The sequence below is a fragment of the Diabrotica undecimpunctata genome, chromosome 9, assembly GCF_040954645.1.
Source record: "Diabrotica undecimpunctata isolate CICGRU chromosome 9, icDiaUnde3, whole genome shotgun sequence".
In the NCBI taxonomy this organism is placed as follows: domain Eukaryota; kingdom Metazoa; phylum Arthropoda; class Insecta; order Coleoptera; family Chrysomelidae; genus Diabrotica; species Diabrotica undecimpunctata.
Window position 1 is genome coordinate 118,702,541 of NC_092811.1, and position 22,264 is coordinate 118,724,804.

General features: G+C 34.0%; 1 protein-coding gene across 2 annotated transcripts in view; it reads left to right on the plus strand.

The window, feature by feature from the left end:
- Positions 1-20,805, plus strand: part of Rcc1 (Regulator of chromosome condensation 1) — a 42,265-nt gene extending 21,460 nt beyond the window's left edge. For both annotated transcript variants that reach the window (XM_072544825.1, XM_072544824.1), the window contains exons 6-8: positions 8,289-8,438; positions 8,540-8,812; positions 16,625-20,805. In XM_072544825.1, the coding sequence (XP_072400926.1) occupies positions 8,289-8,438; positions 8,540-8,812; positions 16,625-16,815 (614 nt within the window). In that variant the 3' untranslated portion in view covers positions 16,816-20,805. The remainder of the gene's footprint in view (positions 1-8,288; positions 8,439-8,539; positions 8,813-16,624) is intronic.
- Positions 20,806-22,264: the final 1,459 nt, after the last annotated feature.

The window sequence follows — 22,264 nt, forward strand, 5'->3', positions numbered from 1 at the left end:
AGTTAAATGTTAATTGAAAATGGAAATTCGAAAAATATATCGACAATCTAGTAAACCGCATGCCTGAGAGTTTTGGCAACACTGATCTCCATAAGCCTAATGTTATTTTCTTAACGTGGAACGCTGTATAGATCTACACGTTTCAAATAATGGCTCGTTATTACTTCCGGTAAGAGCGGAAGTCGCCATCAACTTGTCGTTTTTTTAATAGATTTAATCCATTTTATATCTATGTAAATTACTTTTATTGGTTTATTGTATTATTAATACTACACTTTTATGGTATAAAAAGTTATTTTAAAGAAGTCATTATCATAAGTGGCACGATAATCCGTTGTGGATCTTGGCCTGCTCACAAAGAAGTCGCCACCCCTGTCGATTCCTGGCAACTTCCCTCCATCTTCTCACCCTTGGAATCTGTAGGTCTTCTTCCACATCATCAATCCATCTCCTTCGTGGTCGTCTACTTCTTGTGCCCTCTGGTCTTGAAAATGTTGATCTCTTCGTGTATTCGTGATTTGACATCCTAGCAATATGTCCAACTCAACTAAGTCTCTGCACTTTAACGAATTTCACAATATCTGGATCGGTGTATAACTGATATAGTTCAAAGTTGTATCTTCGACGCCATAGTTCATTTACACTTACGGCCCCAAAAATCTTTCTAAGAATTTTTCTCTCAAAAATACCAAGAAGTACAGGGTGTCTCAGAGTAGATTTTAGTTTTTAAATCAATAAAACTCTGTTTCAGAACCTGTTAGAAAAACATTTATTACGAAAATAGACAGACAGAACATGCGGATTTTATTTCTTAGATAACACGTCGGTTAGATGTTGACCATCTCGCTCGTAGCACTCTTGCAATCTGGATCGCAAATTGGGAAAGACGCTCTCACACATATTCACTGGAATGCTGTTAATAGCGTTGCGAATATTTTGCTTCAGATCTTTGATTATGGCTGGTGGATACCCCCACAGAAAAAAATCTTAAGGGGTAAGGTCAGGAGATCTTGGAGGAAAGCGAATATCACAATTTTGTTAAATCAGTGTGCCTGGAAACATTTCTCTTAGGGTGTTTATTGAAGTTGGAACCATCTATTGCCTGGATTATACCCTGTAGAATTATTCAATTCTGGACGTAGCCAATTCCAAAATATGGAAGCGTATCGTGCACCGTTGCCAGTTAGCGTGCGTCCCCTAGAATCTTCAAAAAAGTAGGGTCCGATGATCCCTGACGCAGACATGCCATACCAAACCGTGAGGATACCAGTAGCGAGCATTGTGCTTATTGACATATCCATTAAGGTGAAAGTGAGTCGAAAGTGATCAGTTTCTTTCAAATATTGGCCTAACTGAATTTTGTAAGGGTGAAAACTTAAATCTTTCTTTAAAATACGCTGGATACTAGCACGAGACAAATTTAGCGATTGTGCATGTTTGCGAAGTGAACGTCAAGGATTACCATTTACAGCACGTCGAATTCTTGCAATATTGACAGTTCTTGAGTTCGAATAGTTTTTGGTTTGCCTAGATGTTTCACATTTGTAACAATTTCTCTAAATTTCTTTACCCATGCTTGCACTAACATCGCGGCTGGTGCATCACGTTTTCACGTAGGCATGCTGCGTTTTCGTCCACTGTTCCATGGTAACTGAAATCCGCACTCGTCGACTACACGGCTGACACATCGTTTACATGGAATTTCGAACAGGGTCAGCGTAAGGTAAGTTTAAATACTAAAATCTACTCTGAGACACCCTGTATTTCATTATTTTGAGAGTCCACGTTTCAGCCCCATCAAAACCGGTCTTATTAAGATTTTATATATTCTTTGACTTGCTCAAAGGTATGATATAATTATGATATAATATGCTTAATTCTCTGTTGGATATTTCGGGGGGTTTTAGAAACCAACATAAATTTGGTTTTTTCCTCGTTTACCACAAGTCCTAATTCACTTGCTGCGTCCGCAAGCCTGGTAAAACACTGCACCATGTCTCTCATACTTCTGCCCACTATAACTATATCGTCAGCGAATTCGAGAATTTGCGTCGATCTATTAAAAATAGTTCCATTCATTCTAATATTTAATTGTCTGGTTGCTTTTTCCACGGCAATATTAAAGAGGAGACACGCCAGCGCATTAGACCATTATTAATGTCAAAGAACGTAGACTTTTCTCCTTCAATTCTAACGCATGAGCTTACGTTTTGCATTGTTAGTTGGGTCAACTTAACTAACTTAAGTGGGATCCCAAAGTCTATCATTGCATTATATAATGCAGTTCTTTTTATACTATTATCATAGGTCACTATTAACATCTTTATCAACGTCTGTTATACCTTGCATTTATAGAAGGTTCAGATTAAAGCAGAAATCTGAATTGTGTTTCGAAACTATTTTACGGATTTAATATCAGATGTCGCTATTGCGTCCGTTTCGAAGCCATTTTATCGTTGCTTCCCAAAGACAGAAATGATCTATTTTTCACGTTGAGAACGCCTATGAATAACTGTTCTGATGAGCTTTATTAAAGCGAAATACGCATAAACAGATACATAGACGATTTGTACGTGAAATGGAATCTTTACTGTCGTTTTCATATCATAGGTTACTTTGAAGTCGACGAAGAGATGGTGTGTATCTATGTTATATTGTAGTGACAATGTGCTTGAATTTGATGTGTAGTTGACTTTCCAGCAGTAAATCCGCATTGATATTGACCAACAATATCCTTTGTAAAATGTTTCAAGTCTTTCAAACAATACATTTCCGAAGATTTTATACGCAGATGCTAACAGAGTAATGCCTCTATAGTTCTTACACTCCAGTTGACCACCCTTTTTATGCAACGGACATATTATTCCCTTTAGCCACTCTTCTGGTACCAATTCATTCTGCCATATAAGTACTATTAGTTTATGGATTGCGGAAAAAAGTGTTTTAGGATGGCATTTGACACTTCTTCTCTTGTTGGGTCTTCACTGTGTAGTTGACGTTGTAGATTTTGTTGATTGTATATGTTGTAACCTTCTTCAATATCGTTTATATTTAGATGTTCGCTGAAATGTTGTGCCCATCTCTAAAGAACTGAGTTTTTATCTTGTAGAATTTCACCGTTAGTGCCTTTAAAATTTTTAATCGTGGTTTAAATTCTCGGTGGCTATTATTTAAGGATTTGTAGTATTTCCTCGTTTCAGTTTTATCGAATAAACTTTGTATCTCATTGAGAGTGTTTTGATCGTATTCTCTCTTCTTATGTCGATGGATACGTTTTCTCCCTCTTCTAAGACGTCTATACTCTTCTTCTTTCTCCTTGTACAATCTGCATCGATGGTTTTTTCATATGCTGCGTTCGTTCTATTTGTAGCCATTTCGCACTCATGATCAAACCAATGATTTCTTTTTTCTGACTTGGTTTTGCCCAATATTTCAACCGATTTCTGTAACAGAATATCTCGTATATTTGCCCATAGTTGGTTAATGTCTTCTTCTTCTAAGTCTTCTGTCCTTATTTGATCTTCTATTTGCTGTCTGTATACATTTGCAATGTCAGGATCTTTTAGTTTATTAATGCCGATTTTTTCTCTCCTTCTCCCGATCTCCTTTTTTAAATTGGATATTCTCTCTTTAAATCATGCTTTAACTAACTAGTGATCACTATTTATGTTTGCTCCCCTAAAAGATCTAACATCTAATAAGTTAGAGCAGTGTCTGATTCGATGATTATATGATCTGTTTGGTTAATCGCTTCATTATCAGGAGATTTCCAAGTTCCCTTATGTATATCTTTATGGGGAAATCGTGTCCCAGCTATTACCATGTTCTTGGACATCGCAAAGTTTATGATTCTGAGACCGTTATCATTATAGTCTACGTGTAGGCTCTCTTTTCCGATGGTGGGCGAAAATATATTCTCTCTTCCGACTTTGGCATTAAAGTCTCCTGCTATTATTTTTTGGGCACTCATCGTACTCTCGGTCTAGTGCCTCATAGAACATGTCTTTTTCAACAAATAATAATAATTCTAAAAAATAAAGAATTATAATTATATATAATAACAATTATTGGGTAAATTTTTTGTCATGTTATTAAAATTATGTTATTTATTCAATTTGAACTCATCAGCAACTTCAGGAAATCAAGCGTGAAAGCTGCTCCTATTTTTGTTATTAAGGCGGAGTTTAATGTTAAATTATATATATATATATATATATATATATATATATATATATATATATATATATATATATATATATATATATATATATATATCCATCATCCAGCCTCAAGAGTCCACTGCTGAACATAGGCCTCTTCCTTATGTTTCCAACCCCATCTATCTTGCGCCGCTCTCGTCCAGTTTTTATTGAGTCGTCTTAAATCGTCAGTCCATCTTGTAGGTGGTCGACCGACGCTTCTCTTGTCTTCCCTTGGCCTCCATTCCAATAACCTCTTTGTCCATCGCCCATCTGTCATTCTGGCTATGTGTCCTGCCCATCTTCATTTTAGTCTGGCTATCTTCTCGATGATGTCAGTCACTCCGGTTCTTCTCCTGATGTCTTCGTTGGTTATTCTGTCTCACAGAGTTATTCCTAACATGGACCGCTCCATTCTTCTCTGCGTGACTCTCAGTTTGGTAGGTGCTGATTTTGTTAAGGTAAGTGTTTCTGCTCCGTACGTCAAGACTGGGAGGACGCACTGATCAAATACCTTTCTCTTTAGGCACGTGGGCAGCTCACTTTTAAAAGTTTCTCTCAGTTTTCCAAATGCTGCCCACCCAAGGCCGATTCTTCTCTTCAGTTCATGAGTCTGGTTATCCCTGCCAATCATAATTTCATGTCCCAGGTATTGATATATATCTACGAGTTCTATTTCTTTCCCACCAATACTGATGTTCTGGTTGGGTACCAAATTGGTCATGATTTTTGTTTTCGAGATATTTATATTTAAACCTACACTTTCTGTAGCCACGAGTTCCTGTACCATCTCTCTTGCCATACCTAGATCTTCAGCTATTATAAGTATATCATCGGCGAAACGTAAGTTGTTTAGATATTCTCCATCTATTTTTATTCCCTTTGTCATCCAATCCAAATTCTTAAAAGCATGTTCTAGCACCGTATTAAAAAGTTTAGGTGAGATTGGGTCTCCTTGTCTAACCCCCCGTTCTATTTTTATGCGATTACTGTTAGTATGTAATCTGACAGTGGTTGTTGCCTGCAGGTATATTTTGTATAATAATTTAGTATATCTAGTATATATATATATATATATATATATATATATATATATATATATATATATATATATATATATATATACACTCGCGATCATAAAATCCGGGTCACCTTGAAAATCACCGATATTTCATTTTTAACGAGCTTTATCGTAAATAATAATAACACAAATACAAAGTAATGCATGTTTCTGATACTTGTTGCGATTTCCTTTGTAACAAAGAATTCCAATAGTGCCGATTTCGCGGCAAAGTGCACACTTCCCAAAATGAACGCTACCTGTAACTCCGCTTGTTTTAAATGTCTCTTTTGTACTTCGACATTCTGTTCAAATGCAACGGACAAACGTTTATTATTGCCACCATTAGTGTTTATTAGTGCCATTATTTGTGTTTATTTTTTGACAAAAATGCCTTTGACTGTTGTTGAAACGGCACAAATTGTTGCACTTGTGGAAGACGGTCACACTCAACGGCAAGTCGCAAGAACTGTTGGCGTAAGCCTTTCTACGGTTCAACGAGTGCTTCAACGCTTTCAGGAGGCAAGTTTGCTAACCAGGCGACCTGGCTCTGGACGAAGAAGAACGACCAAGGCACTAGAAGACCGTTTCCTTGTGTTTCAGGCTTTACGAAACCGGACCTCAACTGCGGTTATGCAACAAAATCGCCTAGAGGAAGTACGAAATCGCAATTTTAGTGTTGCAACAGTCAGAAGAAGACTTCGTTCTTCTTGACTATCTTCTCGGGTAATGGCTAGAGGACCGCCACTTCGCCGGGTGCCTCGAGTTGCACGACTAGCTTTTGCTCGACAATACGCGCATTGGGGAATTAACGATTGTAGCAAAGTGTTATTCTCAGATGAATCCCGTTTCTGCCTAACTGGATCCGATGAACGGTTAAGAGTTTGGAGGAGAACCGGTGAACGATTTTCACAAGCTTGCAATGCCCCAAGAATGCCATTTGGTGGAGGCTCGGTCATAGCTTGGGGAGGTATATCTTCCGACTTCCACACAGAATTACCTTCATCGAAAATGGGTCCCTAACTGCACGAAGGTATGGCAGGGCTTGGAGAAAATGCCGTTTTTATGCAGGACAACGTGCGACCGCACGTTGCCAGGATCAGTATGTAATACTTGGAAGAAGTTGGAATTACGAGGGTACCCTGGCCAACTAGGTCTTCGGACCTGAATTCCATCGAACATCTCTGGGACGATTTGAAGAAACGTATTCAAACCCATACACCTCCTCCTATCAACGCACAGGAGCTTAAGGATCTGTTAGTGAGAGAGTGGAATAACAGACCACATGTAATCCGGAGAAAAATTGAGAGTATGCCCCATCGTCTGCAAGAGGTTATTAGAGCAAGGGGAGGCAATACACGATATTGGTCATTGAAATTTCATTGATTTTTTACCACGTTCTGTATTTTCCATTTTTTTCGTATGTCTGTTTTATCAACAATTTGATTTGTTTTCTGTTTTTTTCAATAAAAACAATAAAAAACCATTTTTTTTCTTTCAAAACAAACATTGATGACAAATAATAAATACATTAGCCAAAAAAAAAGGTTATTACTGCACCAGAGGCAAAAATATTTAAGAAACTTGAAATTTTCAAGATGACCCGGATTTTATGATCGCGAGTGTATATATATATATATATATATATATATATATATATATATATATATATATATATATATATATATATAATTTCTTGTTGAGATAAAATCAGAGGAATTTAAAATTAAGATTGGCCGATTACTAGGCCGATCTAAAATATTAATCTTTTTATTTTTCCATTTCCAAATTCCATCATTTGCTTTGACTTGTGACTCTCATTGGGGCTCCCATTTTTTGGAGTTCTGTGTCCAAACGCTGTTCCAACATGGATTTGTATTTTTGGCTGTTCATTATGATTATGGCTTCGATTGGTACCAAAGATCCAACCCCTATGTATGAAAAACGTCCCCAAAACATTTTGGTTTTTATTGTCAGACTTCCTGACAAATTTCGACCGCTGTCGCTGAATTATAAAGTGAGTTTCATCTGTAAATATTACTTTTCGCCAGACCAGTTAAGAGTATTTTTCTTCTTCTACCATTCTTTAAAAGTATGTTTCGAACAGTTGAGTCATGAATCACCTGATGCTGCTAGATCTTGTTGGAGCTCGTGGCTTGTTTTTCTTGGGTCCAATTTGCTCGTTCGAAGTAAAAATCTTTCATCTGTTGGTGTTGTTTTTCTCTTTCTTCCGCATTTTCCTAACCTTTTCACATCCATTGATCCTGTTTCTCGTTTACGCTTCAAAATCTTGCTTACTACCCCCTAACTCACTCCACGCGTTCTTGCGATTTCTCTTTGTGACATAGAAGTGTGTTCACTTAAAGTGATAATCTTTTTACGCTTTGTAGGCGTAATATCCATGATGGAATTAAACGAAACAAATTCACTAATTACCGAAAACAACACGAAATAGTACAAAACAACACAAACTTAGTGGGGAATGTCCTAAAACACCCTCAAATAAAAGGCAGAGAAAAGTAAGGTTATGTTTTTAATGCTTGGTCAGGTTTAAACGTGTGGACAGTATTGCCAACTGTGAATATTGAAAAATGTCACAATGATTCCATTAATTCGCACAATACTGTAATCTACACCCAGGAATCTTATTTTTTGTATTTTTATTTGTCAGCTTTTGTAGAGCTTTTGTATTGATACAACCTGTATGTTTGTTTATTCTCACATCTTTGTATGTGCATATCTGGTTGAGTCATTTAACATTCATAAAAATTGGGCAGTGTTTGCGAACAATTTTTATCCTGTCCTCTTTTGTATCAACGCTAAATCTGAATTTGTATCGAATGCATTCTATTTTTTATTTACACTTTTTATGCCTAATAAGTAATACACCATAAATGGGATCAATGTAGAACGGGCTTTACTAACCATATTATGGGCATTTTTTCTTCTATTTGCATGTATTTTTAATTTTTGCTTTAACTAAACTATGATTTTTACACCTTTTATGAGAAAGAAGAGTATTTTTTCAGAAAAACTTCTAAAACCACAACCTATTAGTCTGAAAGCAAGTTTACGATTACATTTTGATAACATTTGGGCATCAAATTATGGGACCTTCTGTAAAGTAGCCAACAGTGAAGATATGTATGTATTTGGACTCAACAATTACAACCAATTAGGTAAGAGTTAAAGAAATGTTCGTATTTATTCTTTTAATTATATAGGTCAGTTTCATTCCTATTTATATACAGTATATTGAATGAGTATTTTACTCTTTCAGGACTAAAGGAACTCAATCCTTATTTTATGCCGACACTTTCAAAAGACTTTTCCAAATACAACTGGCATACAATCAGCAGTGGGCAGCACCATACCATAGCTTTGGATTTAGATGGTAAGGTTCATGCAATAGGTAGAAAAGACTATGGACGATTAGGTTTAGGAAAGGACTGTGAAGATGCTGTTGAGTTGAAACCTGTTGACACTCTGGAAGGAAAGAAGGTGGTAAACGTTGCTTGTGGATCCGCGACATCATTTGCTGTGACTGAAGAAGGTAAGAGACCTTGAAAATCATGCCTCGTTTCCTTTGAGAAACGTACCATGTGTTCATTATTAATTGGTTTTTAAATTTTTAATTGGATTTCTACAAAGAAATTTGTTTTAACTGAAGAGTTTAAATTGTTAAAAAGTTAACAACTACAAAATATCTTGAAATACACTAAAAAATTAATAAAGTTTTAATCAAACAATAACATAACCTTAAAATACAAACATTTATAGTAAATATCTTAATACTTTGATAGTCTTACACCATAAATTCACGAACAACAAATAATACCAATCGCACAGAATGAATGTTCATAACCAAAAGTCCTTATTTATTCTTCAAACAATTAAAAACCAATATTTCCAACTTCTTAAGGGACAAATACACACAAATTAGAAATGTTTGGAAAGGTTTTTAAAAACCCCGCTAATTGTGACGTCCTAGAAGTCCTGTGAAGTTCTAGATAAGTTGACACCAGCAAATTGTATAGTATGGCGGCTTGTTAGTGTTATCATAGAATAACAGAACAACACATAGAAGCGACACAGCGGTCTAAAAGCGTGTACCATTTTTGTATACGCATGCCCGATTCTGGTTGTTTAACTGTCAAAAACACGTGCTTATTCTTTAATTCTGGTTGTTTTCGATAGTCCGTAGGCGTCTATGGTAAATACTCGACACAACAAGTGCATTTGACCATTTATATAATTTATTTATAGTTAAAAGGTTATAGTTATAGTTTATAGTTATAGTTAAATATATAAGTTTATAGTTATAGTTTATAGTTAAAAGTTTAATTTATATTTAAAATGTCTGGATATATTTGTGCGATTCGCGGATGTTCATCTGTGACAGGAAAAGGAATAAGTTTATTTAGATTTCCTAAGAATAATAACAGGTAATTACTATTGCTTTGTAATTATTATTAGTTATTACATAATAGTATTGGTTTGACTTTCGAACAGTAAGCCGACGCCGACGTGCCTGTCCGAGCTATAAAAAATAAACTTTGGTCTGCCAAGGGATAGTTCAAAATGAAAACATTAAATTTGGTGTCAGTGCTATTTCTTTTATTGAAAGACGCAAGTCTCCGAAGGCTCAGGTCAAAAAATCAACAGATGGTGGCCAAGTGTCAGCGCGCTCGAAGACAACAATACGAATATAGTATTTTTAAGAAATAAAAATATATAGAGGGTTTTATACACGAGAATATTTGATTTAAGAGCGTAGGCGCAAAATTTCGGGCAAATGTTTTTTAAATGTATTCATTTTTTGCGAACACCCATTCAAAAAAAGTAACGCGCCACAAGACATACCTCTGGGTGGTGTGGAAACTGTCTTAAAATTTGTTTTAAAAAAATTTCATTGTGTAACTCTTTAAGGACGGGTCACGTCAAAAGACGTTTTAGCGTAACTTCCGCGACAGCCGGGTGGCATCAGTAAATTGCCTTTTGTAAATAAAAAATAATTACACCATTAAGAATGTCAACAAAAGTCGGCCCTGCAGGTAACTATTTTTTCAGTGCAATATTTCATATTTATTGAAAGTCAACATAAATGCTCAATTTGATTTAAGAGCGTAGGCGCAAAATTTCGGGCCAATTCTTTTTAAATGCAACCTTTTTTTTTGAATCCTGAGAAAACTAACAAATATTTTGGAAAAATTTAAATACAGAATGAAAGATTACATTATTACCGAGGGCCGAAAGTCCCTTAGAATAAACAAAAAGTTTTTTTGAATGAGATATTTGAAATTAAAAATCACACTAAATTTTCTCTTTTTTTTTTTCACCCCTGTAACTTATTAAAATAAACATTATAGAAGTTTTCAGGGACTTTCGGCCCTCAGTAATAATGTAGTCTTTCACTCTGCGTTTAAATTTTTCAAAAATACTTATTAGTTTTTTCAGGATTCGGAAAAAATGAATGCATTTAAAAAACATTGGCTCGAAATTTTGCGCCTACGCTCTTAAGAATTTATATTGTGTGATATGCCCACTGACTATTAATTTTCTGGTTGTTAGCTGTCATTGGCGGCTTGGCCACGTAGCTTCAAAGGACTGTCGCTTCTCTGTGTTGGTTGTTCTCTGGTGTTATTCTACAATATCTAGACTCATTAAGGTTCGTTCGCCTAACAGAAAAGTAGAATATAAACACTAGGAACGCGTGATCAATTCATACACAATTTCTAGAGATGCTGAAGAGGTATCTACTTGTTACAAAATCACTTATACTGTAACTGATTATATACAAAAGCGTATCAAAAGTAACAAGTAGAAACTCACAAGTAACGACTATCTACACCTCTAAACAAAGACGCTTAATTTGCAGTTTTAACAGATATGAATTCAGTAATCCTTAGGAATCACATTTATGTCTGTTAAATTTAATTATATAAATATAATTTTTACTTTTAATAGCTCTATGTATGGTTGGTATAATTATAGTGTTGGTTTATTATTTAAATAAACTTAGAACTGTGAAAATTTTTAAGGTGTTTGCTGTTTTCTATCAACTTAAGTAAGTAAATTTAATATTATTTTGACTCTATTATAATAATGATCTATTATGATGATAAAATGGTTGCAAGTGTGAGTCCATAATTGAACAGATATATTAAAAAGGTCAATACTCACAATCTAATATTTACTTTCAAAGTGTTACAGAAGCGATCGGTTTCGAGACTTACAATATTTGCCTCATCCTCAGGCCCAGCAAAGAGTCTGTTTTGTTAAAAAACAATAATAGAGATATCGCCAATAAGAAGTTTTCCGCTTACATCCAGGGTACTGTCTGTCTTCATCTTTTCCTTATGACACTATCATTGTAGTGAGGTGATATGTTGATCATTATATATGTATGTAAATAAAAGGTCTTACAAGGTAAAGACCTATAACTCGAACTGCTGTTACAAATAATATAATAGTCTCCCGTTTTATACCGCTGTCGCGGCTTTGGGAGTATAGCAGGGTAGTCTGCTATATCTAGGGCCTACGGTATACAAGGAAGGTAACATGGCCAGTGCTACGCTTCAACCGTCTATTATTACCCCTGGTTTTACCCAAGGTACTCATTTTTATTCAGGCTGAGTCGACCTGGGGCCTATAGACATTTTTAAAATGTCTAGATGTTCTTGCCGGCGGTGGGATTCGAACCCCGGACCACCGGCTTGCGAGTCAAGCATCCTACCGCTTGCGCTACGCAGGCCTTCTGTTACAAATAAAAATGTTAAATCGAAATCGAAACGTCGACTAAATAAATTTTATTTATTAATGTTAATGTAATGTTAAATGTATAAGTCTATCTACCCAATTATATACAGGGTGGTCCTTAAGTAATTGTACAAAAAGAAACAGTAGATTCTACACTTGAAAATATTACGATTTAAGACAAATTGCTTGAATAAAATGTTGATATTAAGAAAGATACAGGGTGTTAAAGTGCAAAATTAAAATTTTATTTTGCGCTATAACTTTCACGTTTGTAAACATTTATGTATAAAAATTTACAACTGGGTACTTTTAAATATGAGAAATTATAATTTGATGCACACTTTGATATATCTGATAGAGGGCGCCACTTATGCCACATATCTGGTATAAATTTGCACTTAACTTTTTTGCTCTTTAAGTTGCCTGTATTTGAGATAACAAATATTAAAGATTCATTATTTTAACAAAAAGAAGGTACACTTTTTTGGTATAAAATACCTTTAACTAAAGTTAATAGTGAACGAAATATTAAATAAAATAAATATATCAGCAGAATAATTAATAATAGGATTTGACAAAATAACAGAATAATAGGATTTTGCATCAAACATTTTACGTTTTATGTTAAATTAAAGTCATAATCAAAACATTTTGTTTACAAATCCAATTAAGAAATAGTTAAACTAAATAACATAACTTTTTGTCAAAGTATGTGTTCGATATGTCCACCATTTTCTTTAATTCATTTGTCAATATATTCCATAAAAGATCGTCTCATATTAAATAGCATCATTGGTTCTAAAGAAACTGCTTCAGTATTTATTTCTTCCCATAGTTGGTTGCGAATGTTTATGGGATTCTTGTAGACACGTTGTTTTAATGCGCCTCATACACCTAAATCAAACGGATTAAATTCGGGGCTACGTGGTGGCTATAATGTATAATGGATGAATATATCGATGACATTACTTATTTATATGATTATGTTACAGCTTATGAGTAACTATAATTACATCTCGAACAAATGGAGTATTATGATTTACTAACGAACTAATATTATGCTGAACTAAATTGCCTGTGTGTTTACTATATTTATAACAATATCGGTTATTAGGAAAACGATGATGTTTTTTGTAAAAATGCGTGTAAAAATGAGTCTTTCAGGTTAGATTTGTAGCAAAAGTATTATAAAACACGACACATATGTGTAATTAAATACCTGTGCTCTAGTTTCTATTATTTGTCCTAATAAAACTGAGTAAACAATTTACGTAATGAACTAAGTATTCTTTTCGGATTTTTTATGAATTAAATAATTATATCAATATCTCACCAAATTGCCAAGGAATATGACTACGACGACCAATCCAACGTTCAGAAAAGTTGTATTTAAGAATGTTCCAACTGTCTTCTCTCTAGAATGTGGTTGTGTACCATCTTGTATAAACCACATATTTTGGGTTTTTAGCATTTTACAATAGAGAAAAAGTAATACAACGCCATTATAGAAGCGATAGCAAAGGGAAATTGTAAACATGATGACGGCCAACGTCTGACTACGGACACGGCACCTAAAGAAGGAGATGAAATATCTGTTCTCCAATAAGACATTTAGTACTCATAACAAAGCATTTTGTGATGTTACATTATCATCTTTGAGTTGTTTTAATAAGAATAAACTATGAATTATGCTTATCTACAGGTATTCAGTGCTTTACCGCACAAATATCAAACTAAGAATTATTGTGCAGCTAACTTATAAAATGCATTTATCTCGAAAACGGTTGAATTTTCAGGTTACTATCAAGTATACCTTTTCTTTGTATAAATAATGTGTCTTTAATATTTTTTAACACAAATAGAGCTAAATTAAAGAGCAAAAAAGTTAAGCGCAAATTTATGCCACACATGTGGCATATGTGGCGCCCTCTATTAGTTACATTAAAGGAAGTATAAAATTATAATTTTTCCTTCTCAAAAGCATCCAACTGTAAATTTTTGTCCAAAAATATTTACAAACGTAAAAGTAAAAGCGAAAAATAAAATTTTAAATTTCCACTTTAACACCCTGTATCTTTCTTAATATCAACATTTTATTAAAGCAAGTTGGCTTAAATCGTAATATTTTAAAGTGCAGAATCTACGGTTTCTGTTTGTACAATTACTTAAGGACCACCCTGTATGTATAAGTATTTTCCCTAACATTTACACAAGAAGAGGTTTCTTTTTATATAGTTAATGATAATATTATTACTTATTTCCAAATATTGTTCTTAAAGCGTAAAATGTATAAAAACAACTTTCTATTTTTTGCCTTTTGATTAATACCACAATTAACTAATGATGTGTGAATGACAGTTTTCAAAAACTAATATACTTCTTCGGAAGTTTCACGTGTTCTGTGCATATATTTGTTAACACCTACTTTTCTGTTAAGTGAATTTAGTTTAGAAGCTTTTACCAGCTATACCATGCGGTCCATATGTATGGAATAAATTCATTTTTAGCGTTATTATGTAATATCTGAAAAAAAACCTGAAACAGGTCGATTTTTATTCTTAAATTGACAATTTAAAGTATGAAAATATTATCCCTCTTCAGCACCCCCTTTGAATTATAAGCATCCGCTCGAAAATTTTAAATAACAAAGGGGATCGTGTGGCACCTTGTTAGAAAGGGATTTTATTCCTTTGTTCAGCAATATAAAGTTTTTTGAGTTTGGTGCAATCATAACTGAGAAAATTGATTTTTAAAATTAAATTAAATGTTCAACTTGACCACCATTATTCACTTCTTGACAATAACCGAGGCGATTTGGAGAAAACTCGTACAACATTTTGTATGACCTCGGGGGTTATTTTGTTAGTTTCTATCGTTATCCTAACTTTTAAATCAGCAATATTGCCTGGTCTATTAAAATATACTTTAGAAATAATCAGGTATTTTTGTATCTGTTCTGCTAAACATTAGGGAAAAAACTTTGAAGATAATAAAATATTAGTTAAAAAGCCAAATAAACAATTGATATGAATCTGCTTGCTGTCATTTAGGTATTTAAAGTTACTAAAAGACGTCAGTATATTTGTGCACGTATTAAATTTAATTATGGCTCATTTGTCCGAGACTCAACGAATAGACATTTTAGTTATGATTGGTTTTGGTAATAAAAGAAGAACTCAAAAGGAGATTTGTGAAATGTTTAATAATAAATACCCTGGTCAACAAGTTTCGCAGTCTTCAGTAAGAAAAATTGAAAAGAAGTTTCGTTATACTGGACATGTAAAAAATATTGAAAAAACAGGTAGCAACGTTAAATTTACTGATGAAAAAAGTTGATGTACTTCTAGAGATTGAAGAAAATCCGCATAAGACAACTCGAAAATTGGCCGCAGTCAATGATGTAAGTAAATCATCTATTTTGAGAGTTTTGCATAAAGAAAAATACCACTCTTACAAAGTTCAGTTAGTTCAGGAGTTAAATGAAGATGATCCCCATAGAAGGCAAGAATTCTGTGAAATGATGATGGATAGAATGAACGCAGATTTGTAGTTCATAAAAAAAAAAGTTTTTTATTATGAAGCGACATTTCATTTAAACGGAACGGTTAACAAACTCAGAGAAAATCCTCACTTGGTGTGTGAGACTCGCGCAATATCCTAAAACAATTAACATTTGGGCTGGTATCATTAACAATAAAATTATTGGTCCCTTTTTTTTGAGAGCACAGTTGATGGTGAGGTTTATCCAGATTTTTTGTTTAACTTTTTAGTGCCTACATTACGAATATTTTTTCCTGATGTCAATCATACAAATGAGATAGATCGATCTATTTACTACCAACAAGACAGAGCTCTTCCGCATTTTGCACGTATAGTTAGAAATTATTTAAACGAGGTTTTCCCCAATAGGTGGATTGGAAGACGCAGAACGATCGAATGACCGGCTAGATCCCAGATTTGACTCCTCTCGATTACTTTTTATGACGTTATTTAAAATCTAAAGTATATTTTAATAGACCAAACAGTATTGCTGATTTAAAAGTTAGGATAACGGAAGAAATTAACAAAATAACCCCCGACGTCGTACAAAATGTTGTGCGAGAATTCCAAAATCGCCTCGCCTATTGTCAAGAAGTAAATGGTGGTCATTTTGAACATTTAATTTAATTGAAAATTACATTGAAAAATACATTCTAAATATTATGTGACATTATTATCTTCATTCAACCTAAAGTTTTGTGATAGAGACATTATCAAAATTTTACATCTTAAAAATCAATTTTCTCAGTTATGATTGCACCAAACTTAAAAAACTTTATATTTTTGAACAGAGGACTAAAATTTCTTTCTAACAAGATGTCACACGACCCCCTTTGTTATTTAAAATTTTCGAGGGGGTGCTTATAATTCAAAGGGGGTGCTGGAAGGAGATAATATTTTCATACTGTAAATTGTCAATTTAAGAATAAAAATCGACCTGTTTCAGGTTTTTTTCAGATAGTACATAATAATGCTAAAAATGAATTTATTCCATACATATGGACCGCATGGTATATGCCTTTATTTTTATTTCTAGATATAATATTTTAAAGGTTATTCTTTTTAGGAGATTTGTATGGTTGGGGAATGGGGACCAACGGCCAACTGGGCACAGGCCAAGAAGACGATTGCGAAGTTCCAACTCTAATAAAAAGTAAACAATTACAAGACAAAAAAGTATTTAGAGTCAGTAGCGGAGGACAACACACGGTCATTTTGGCCATTCAGAGAGACATCAATGGCCATGGCGACTCCTAAAGTTAAAAAAATCTTCTAAAAAATAATTCTTGACTGCCAAGTTCACGGTTAAAATTTTGCAGTGTTATTTTGGGTATTAAATCTTTTTAAATTTTATAACTTGGTAATATTGATTATTTTTTGGAAAAAAATTGTATTGAGTGCCTAGTTTCGTGTGGTGAACAAACAGAAACAAGTGAAATATACAGATTAATGAAATTTTAAGTGTATTTATGTATGAAAAGCAATAAAAATGTGTATTTTTAATTGATTTTGAGATGACTTCTCAAATATTTTTCTTGTGAGTTACACATACAGTACATTTTACGTTTATTCCATGATTGAATTTGTTGTTTAAAATTAATAAAGTTCTTTTTGTGTTGTTTGTTGAGTTTATGATCCAAAAAATTACTTGTACAGCTTAACTGCAAGTTTTCTATTTATTTTATGTTTGGAATCTACTTTATTGGTAATAATCCAATCAATAAATACTATGTACTCTAAAACTCTTAAGTCTGCCATGGTATTTATACTATTTTCATTACTTGTTCGATCAATCCTCTTAATTTTTGTTGATTGTTTGTTTACGTGTGTGCTAGTCAGTCTAACCGTGTTATCGGCATATATGTAATTTTTAATTACATTTGAATGATATCACCCACGAATTTTGTAGGTATTTGTAGCCAACATCACATTTCATGAAGGTTTATTATATCTAGAGCCGTTTTATTTCAAGCTCCGGATGATGTATTCTATTTTCATATTTGATCTCAAGTTCACGGGAATGGGGATGCAACAAAATAATTTTTGTCATCTAATACAATTGCAGAGATTTTAAAAATGGGCCAGTTGTTATTTATTAATGATACCATGGGCATCTTGTGTTCATTGTTAAGAGTTCTGATACATAAATAAATGTTATTTTTAGTACATATTTTCTACTACAGATCAAAATCTTTTCCCTATTTGAGTGGTTCAGAGGCAAAGGTGACTAAGCCACAAAGTGGAGTTTTTGTGATAAATCATGTCAAAGTTAATTTTAAATAAGAAATACAATTTTTATAATAAAAAAAATGTGACACTTTATTTTTTTTTTAAGGAAAAGCTAATGTCTTAAAACAACATTTAAGGAAAAATCTCACCTAAGTTTTATTATTCTAATTCTGTGTTCAAAAAGTATAGGCACATTTACCGTTACAAAAAAATATATTCCTAGAGAAACTTATGTGTTAAGCTATGTTTAGGCCCATTTGCCATCAAGAAAACTAAAACAAGTAAATTGTCCAAAAGAAAAATTAAGATAAACAGAAAACAAATCTTCAACTTATTAGCTAAAAACTTATTCTAGTGTGTATTTTTATTTTTCATGTTTAATTGCTTCTTCTAAGCCCTCATCTAATGCATCGGTATTATCTTTCAATCCAGAATAAAAGCTTTCTTAACTCAGGCGGAATAAACGCAAGTAAGTCCATTAAATCCTTTTTCTTTTCTTTTGTTATTGGTCTTCCATTGGGATACAGAACATCTAGGTGGTGCATTACACCACCTACATGTTCTGTATCCCAATGATGGGCGGTCTTTGGTTTTCTCGCTTAAATCAACCTCATGAAACAAACCCCATGACCTGTGCTGTATAGTTTACATAAATTTTTTTTTGGTTCGTTTTTAAGATACCTAATCTATTAAATTTTAAGCCATTCACCTTTTTCGCAAGTTATAGTAACTTTTCTATTTGTTATCTTATTCTCAAGGGACTTGCTACTAAAAAACTCAAGTGAGTTCATTCTTTTGACCTGGAAGTTTGGATTTCTTTTTTTGGCCTATTTAATTATGGAAACCCAATCATCGAGATAAAAAATTCGATCATGGAATTTTCTCTCCTTTTCAATCAACCGATCTCTTCCTTTTCAGATACAAAAAATCTTTGTTCTATAACTTTGAGTGACGAGGATTTCTTTTTTTGGCCGATTTAGTTATGGAAACCCAATCATCGAGATCAAAAACTCGATCATGGCATTTTTTCTCCTTTTAAATCAACCGATCTCTTCCTTTTCAGATACAAAAAATCTTTGTTCTATAACTTTGAGTGACGAATTACACTTTTGAAAGTATTGCTTAACATTAAAGCCACATTTATATTCCGATTCTGGCCACAAGCATCGCAATACAAAATCAGATATTCGGTTGGGTCAGGTAAATGCGCCTCAAGATGGTTTATTAAGCTATCCCTTGAGCTCCTCGGAATGCGACATTTTGAGGCCAGACATACATGTGTCCTGTTTCTGTGACTTCATCATGGATGCCCAAATTATATGTCCACAGTTGTCTCTTATAATACACTAAACCTGTACTTAACTCAGGAGTAGAAAGCGGTTTCTCAAGATCAATTATTATCAATTATTATATTTTGCTTTTTGTTTTCTTTAACTGCTTCTGCTTTTCTTTGGTGTAATTCCAATTCAACTTTTGCATCCTGTTTACGCTGTTCTGAAGTATCAGATGACTTTATTTCAGTATTAAGACTGTCACTCTTTTGACAAGTATCTTTATGTTGGTGTTAAAAATTTTGCGAAACATAAACGCGAGAGGGGTTTTCTTAAGCCATCTGGGCATTTTTTTTCATACTCTCGAAACATGATCGACATGTTCAAAGTTGGTGAAAGATATTTCCTTTTTATGTTATCTCGTCGGGAGTAATGGGATTCGTATGCTGAGAACAGTTCAATGAAGCCACATAAATACTGCTCGTCTTCAATATTGCTTTTATTTAGGGGTGGATGTTTGCCCCTTGCATCTTGAAGAGGAGTCCCATGTTCTTGTTTTCGTGCTAAAGCTAATGAAATTTTTCCATCTGTAATGGAAACTGTGTCTTTACAAAAAGTTCTTACATACCACTTGGTCACAACAATTTTCATCCGGTAAAGTATATACACGAGTTTTAGACCTACGAGAATTTTTATTTTGGGTATAAGTTCTCTTTTTGTGTTCTACTTTATTTGACCTTGAATAAAAACATTTTTCAAATTGACCTGTTAAGCGAATAGTTATTTTTAAAGATTCTTTGCTTTCGTTCATTAGAAATTTTCATATGACACTTCATTTTGCACGAACATGGTCCAACCACGCGTTCATTAGCATTTTTACGTTTTCCTTATTCCGTGACATATTCTTCTCCTTTATCCCTAGCTATCTTCCTTTTATCCTTTGCATGGGTCTCAAGATTTCTTACTCTCTTTCTGGAATGTTGGTGCGATTTGCCTTCTGGTTCATCATTGTCTTGATTCTTAGTGTTTGACAACCCATTGATTAAGTTTTTCCACTGGAATCATTATTATTCTCGTCTAGAACAACAAAAAATATATTATAAATAAGTTTGCGGCAAAACAGCCTAAGCCACATTTATTTATAAATGAGTATTTAAGGATTATCTTGCTTGTTTTATATTTAAATATTAATAATAGTGTTACTGTCTTACCTGAAGACTCGATATTTGAAGAACTGGGATTATAATCGCATTCTATATCGCTGAAATCGGATCTGAAAGGCTCCGATGCATCACTGCCTATGTTTACATCCGCCATGTTTTTGTTAGTGCGAAAACCAGTTTATAGATTGGGGAACCATACCAACAAAAATTAAGTTTAGGCTGATTCTGCACACGATTTTTACAGAAATTATAAGCACTTATTAAGCCTAATCCAGTAAAAGAAATTTTTGGGGTTAGGCACCTTTGCCTCCGAACCACTCATTTGTATTTTTGAATATACTTTCTCTGTAGTATTGTGTGTCGAAAGTAAAGATTACTTTTTGTTGTTATTCTATTAATAATTAATCCATTTTAAAATTTTAGTGTTAAAGTTGTTTATTTTGGATATATAATCAATCTATACTATTTGTGCCTTATGTGGTTTTTTTTATATATTTCGTTTGATATTACGTTTGTCAAAATTGTTTGTAATTTACATTTTCCTAAATTTCACTGCCTTTTTGTTATTACAAGTTATAAATACCTCCCTGTGTTTTAATTTAGCAATCCTCACGTAATTTTTCAATTCTCTATAGAAAATTACACCGGCTTACAAAAAAAGTTTGAGCATGGTGCTCAGGCTGTAAAATGTTTTAGAGAATATACAAAACCAAATCAGATGGCAAACATAAAGCCACAATAGTTCTTCTCAGAGCCAACACTGACAGTAGCGAGCATAAATATCGAGGGCATCACTACAGCCAAACAAGACATCTTATCAGAATTCTGCAAGAACACGAAATGTGAGGTATTGTGCATCCAGGAAACCTACAGATACCTAACAGCAGTGAGACCGAAAGTCTCCGGTATGAAACTGATTGCGGAGATACCACACAATAAGCATGGGAGCGCGGTATTTGTGAGAACTCAAACCATAGTCTCATCTGTGAGAACAACAAATGTACACGGTATAGAGATAATAACCACTGAGATCGGAAAATGCACAATTACCTCGGTATACAAGCCACCAAACGAGCCTTTTATATTTTCACCTCCAACTAACTTCAATCAGCTTGTCCTGGGAGACTTTAACGATCACAGTTTACTCTGGGGCTATGCAGATTCGGACGCAAATGGAGACGTAGTAGAAGCATGGGCCAAAACGAGTGGCTTCTCGTTAATCCATGATCTTAAACTTCCACCATCTTTTCAGAGCAAAGTTTGGAAAAGAGGATATAACCCGGAAATCTGTTTTTCAAGTAATAACCTCGAAGACCGATGTACCAAAGTAGTATATGGCTCCATACCAAAAACTCGGCATAGACCAAAATTGGTATCACAAGCTATTCCATTCAGAAGAAGATTTAACTTCAAAAAGGCAAATTGGCAAAAGTATGCAGACATGCTAGATTCTGAGCTGCTACGTCTTGAATCAAAAGTAGAGAACTACGAAAAATTTCTAGAGGTACTCAAAAATGTGTCTAGAAAAGTTATCCCCAGAGGATGTAGACAACAATATGTTCCTGGGATGTCCAGCGAGTCCAAATAACTAATGAGAACATACGAAACCCTCTATTCCACTGACCCTTTTAGCCAAGAAACGGTTGGCTATGGAGCAGTACTACTCCTACAGCTGAGTCAAGCCAGACAGGAAAAGTGGATTGAGACCCTGGAAAAAATGGACATGACACATAGTAGCAAAATAGCATGGAACCTTGTAAAAAAACTTAGCGGTGATCCCAAAGAACATAAACCACCTTGCAAGGTTACAGCAAACCAAGTCGCTGCTCAACTCCTTATGAATAGAAGAACTACGAACCGATATAAGGACCTAAACACTAGAAGAAAATTGTGATTCGGAGACAAACCACCTAGGAACTCCTTTTACACGAAAAGAACTCCACGACGGTATGAACAGGTTAAAAAACGAGAAAGCTGCAGGTGGGGATGATATATGCAGTGAACAAATAAAGCATCTAGGCCAAGGGGCAAACAACTGGATCT